The following is a 4,152-nucleotide window of genomic DNA, read 5'->3' as shown; positions in this document are numbered from 1 at the left end:
AATTTTTGTTTTAGAATAGGAGAGCTTCATTTTGTTTTTGCTTCTAGCTAGTTCCTTCGGATTCATTACTTTATATATAGCTTTGCCGTTTTCTTCTAGGGGGGACGGAGACATAGCTTGTTTTCAATAATTACTTCTGCACTTTTGCATGGGATTTCCTCCATGAAGATGAATTAAATCCCGTCTAGTCGAGGAACAACGGAGGACTTGGTTCTACCAAATTTGTGAGATCGAATTAGTTTTTATTTATTTCCATTATTCACTGGTATTCGTCTATCTTCTGCTTTATGTTCATATGATTGTTTTATTATTCGATTATCCAGAGTCCGGATTCTAGATTAATTCAATAACCTGAAGCCAATTAGGGTAGTTAAATCCGTAATTATTTAATTATTCTAAACTGGTGGCAACTGATATGATTGGATTTGTGTTAGGGAGATAGACAGACTAACTTAAAGAGACCCTCGTAGCGTGTTGATTGGTTAGAATTAGGCTCTTCTAATTATTCATGCAATTAGGGAATTGAACTTCTATGGTCGTACCTAAGGTTATTTCCTGATTAGAAAAATAGCCAACGGTCGTACCTTGGCTATCGACAAATTGAGGAAAAGTTGGTTGTTTATTGCGTGTATGACAACTATAACTAATTTATCAGATAGTAACTGAAATAATCCTTGCATCTGTGATCGAATTAAGTGAACCATCTCCGAAGTTGTCTCTTGGCTAGAGTTCGTCCATTATTATTTTTATTGTGATAATTAGTTATTTGAGTTGTAGTTGTTTTATTTTATTTTAATTTATTCCAAGTAATTTAGTTACTCTCATTTTCAAAAACCCCCCATATTTCGGACTCTAAAAGAAATAAATTATCCTAGTCACTGTGGATTTGACCCTACTTATCACTATCCACAGAAATTATATTTTATTTAAACAGGTATTTATTATTGCACAGATTTGACACCCTGTCAGGGATGAGAATTAGGTTCGAACGTAGAATAACGGGTCAGGTTTGTACCCATATGTTCTGGACAACCAGTCAAACTCGAATGCAAGTCGAAAAATTAAACAAGTCAACTGTTTTGACCCGAACACGACTCGCTAATTTTGCAGATTGCTCGAATCCGATCTAAATAACATGTTTGAAACTCAATCCTAGTCATGAAGTCACCATTAGACCGGGAGGGCACCAACGGTAGGGCACTTATGAAATACCATATTGGTGCCACAGCCTGTTAAAATATGTGCAACCTGCTTTTGACCAGATTAACATGAATAGGGTCCAAATCTTACTTTCTCATATGCTACCTACTGTTTATCTTCAGCTACAAAAACCAAGCGCTGAAATTAAAACCAACACGCTACATTTTGAAACAAGAGAACGCTAAAAAAGAAGAAAAAGTTCAGGTTCCCATTATATGAACAGGAAAGAGCCAGAACTTTCCATTGAAACTCAGACAGCAAGAACAGAAATAGGGGAACAAAGAAATCCACCTGCTGTGGTGGGGATTTCAGCAGGCCCCTACCGTTTGTTGACAGTTTTAATCAAACACGTGTAACTCTACAAAATAGAGCAAATTAACATTTCAGTTCAGCACACAAGTTTTCACCCTTCAAATCCCCAAGTTTATCAATTCAAACGCCAGACTTAGGACGGCTGCTGCAGATAGTATGTATGAGATTCTCAAAGGTCACATGAGATGATCCACCTTCCTTCATAGCCTGCCTACTTTTCTCACTAAGCTCTTTCACCCTTTTCCGGACTTCGTTCTCACCATCCATCACTTCCCTTATTCCTTTCTCTATTTGTCCTGCTTTCACCAATGGTTGATGCTCATTGGCTTCGTTGTAATCCAAACTAATTTCCACAGCTATTCGTAACTCTTTCACCAACTGGAAGGCATTCAATTGTTGATCTCCAAGCAACGGCCATGTAGCAATTGGCACACCACACCAAATACTCTCCAACGTTGAATTCCAACCACAGTGCGAGACAAATCCGCCCACAGCCGGGTGTGACAAAATAGCCAATTGTGGAACCCAGCTGACAACCTTTCCAATCGAAGCTGTTCGATTCAAGAATCCTTCTGGCAGAAGAGGTCCATGATTCTCAAATTCCCCTGCAAATCCTCCTTTCATAGCCGGGGGCCGCCTAAGAACCCAAATAAACCGATAGCCACTTTTTCCGAGGCCCAGTGCTATTTCTTTCACTTGATCTAATTTGAAACTTCCTGTACTACCAAAACAGATGAAAAGCACCGACTTTGCTGGCTGATCATCAAGCCAATTCATCAATTCTAAATGGCCTTTAGTAGATTCTGCCTGGATTTGAGATCTATTCAGGATTAATCCCACAGGATAGGTGGTTGGCACTCCTGTTGTACCGTAAGAATGTTTCATTGACAAAGAATCAATAGCATGAGATTCAAAATCAGCAAAAGTGTTGATAATGATGCCCTTTGCTCTTCTATAATTGCGAGTATGATTCAAGAACCTGCCTGACCAAGTTCCCTCCATAGTTGTAAATATTGGGAGTACACTAATTGGAACTTCGTTGGTAAAACTAGGAATGACCAATTTAGTTTCTCTCTGGAGTAAATGACATGTTTTTATAGTTTGCTCATCTTCGAGCGCTTGGAAATGGAGCATAACGCCAAGACAGGCCGCACTACAAGTGAAAAGGATGTAGCTAGGAACACTGAGCTCGTCAGCTATATCCATCATTGGCGTGTTTATCATGTCAACAATAATCCCTGCAAAACCTTTGATTTTGGAGACTGTTTCTCGTACATTAGACTTGTGAAACTCTGTGAGTTGATGAAGGTAGATTCCCTGATGTGGAATATTCCACTGAGAGATGTCTGGCATCGGAAGGTGACGGAAATGAAGGCGATCAAATTTGCAAGAGGCAGTCAGAGACTCGATTTTGGCCGTGGCTTCGGGGTCCAATGTTGAATTCATCATGAGGAATGAGATTGCTAGACAATTTGCTCTTTGAAGCAGTATCTTAGCTAGCTCGATGGCTGGTATTAAGTGCCTCAGCATTGGCGCCATAACCATCACTACTTCAATTTTCTCCATAAATACTATTTGGTAAGGACAGATTGAGATTGGGGAGCAGAGAGTAGAAGCCTGAGTGGGATCTTTTATGAACTCTTCTCTGGATTCCAAAGGATGAACAATTCAATGTTGAGAAATAGGGAGGCGTGCTGCACATGTAAGGTTGTAGGTGAGAACTGGAGATGTATTCTTGGACAATCACGATGCACTTAAAATATGCAAATCACATTTTCATTAGACAAATACAATTGGCACAGCTATTCGTTAATATCTCCCATCCACATCGGTAAATTTTATGGGATGATTGTTACAAGGATGATTGAGACTTTTATGGGATGATTGTTACAAGGATGATTGAGACTTGAGGGAAATGCGGCTCCTACAATTGTTAGTTTTAATTGCACAGTGCAATGTAATTAGGGCAAATTACATTTTACCCCTATGTGATTTAGTGTTTTTTACATAACCCCCTATGGTTTCAAAAGCTATACATAATCCCTTCATGATTTAGATTAAAGTGTCAAAGTAACGGAACTTTTGAAAATATCAAAATTACCCTTATAAATACATGACACACTAACCTCGTATAATTTTTATGTTTTACCATATAATCCCCTTATAGTTTAATGTTTTACCATATAACCCCCTTATGATTTTCAAAATATATACATAATCCCCCTTGGTTAATAAATAATTTTTAACTTTACATAAGGGTATTTTTGACATTTTAGATGACTCTATTATGAATGATCATTTCCGTCACTTTGACACTTTAATCCAAACCATAAGAGGGTTATGTATAGTTTTTAAAACTATAAGGGGTTATATAAAAAACACTAAACCACATGGGGTAAATTGGAGTTTGCCCATGTAATTATGTAAGCACTAAAACTGCAGCACTAAGGAAAAAAAGAAGTCAATGTAGGTAAAAAATAGTGATAACGTCCAAATTTATTACAAGTTTCGTTTGTATTTCAAACTCAATCTCATCTTTTTAAATTGAAATTGACCCTACCAACTACCTTTTTCTGTGCCTAAATTTTGTCAATAAGATAGTCTCAGGTAGGTCATATGGATGGGCCTACAAAATAATTC

General features: G+C 37.8%; 1 protein-coding gene across 1 annotated transcript; it reads right to left on the bottom strand.

Annotated features, from left to right (window-relative positions):
* Positions 1 to 1,382: 1,382 nt before the first annotated feature.
* On the bottom strand, positions 1,383 to 3,252 carry LOC113736041 (anthocyanidin 3-O-glucosyltransferase 2-like). The gene has a single exon (XM_027262995.2). It carries the CDS (start codon positions 3,076 to 3,078, stop codon positions 1,633 to 1,635), a length of 1,446 nt encoding a protein of 481 aa, XP_027118796.1. The 5' UTR covers positions 3,079 to 3,252; the 3' UTR covers positions 1,383 to 1,632.
* Between the last annotated feature and the right edge of the window lie 900 nt (positions 3,253 to 4,152).

This window comes from Coffea arabica, chromosome 3c, assembly GCF_036785885.1.
Source record: "Coffea arabica cultivar ET-39 chromosome 3c, Coffea Arabica ET-39 HiFi, whole genome shotgun sequence".
NCBI classification, from domain to species: domain Eukaryota; kingdom Viridiplantae; phylum Streptophyta; class Magnoliopsida; order Gentianales; family Rubiaceae; genus Coffea; species Coffea arabica.
The sequence above is the reverse complement of the archived record's forward strand: the minus strand, read 5'-3'. Positions and strand labels throughout refer to the sequence as shown.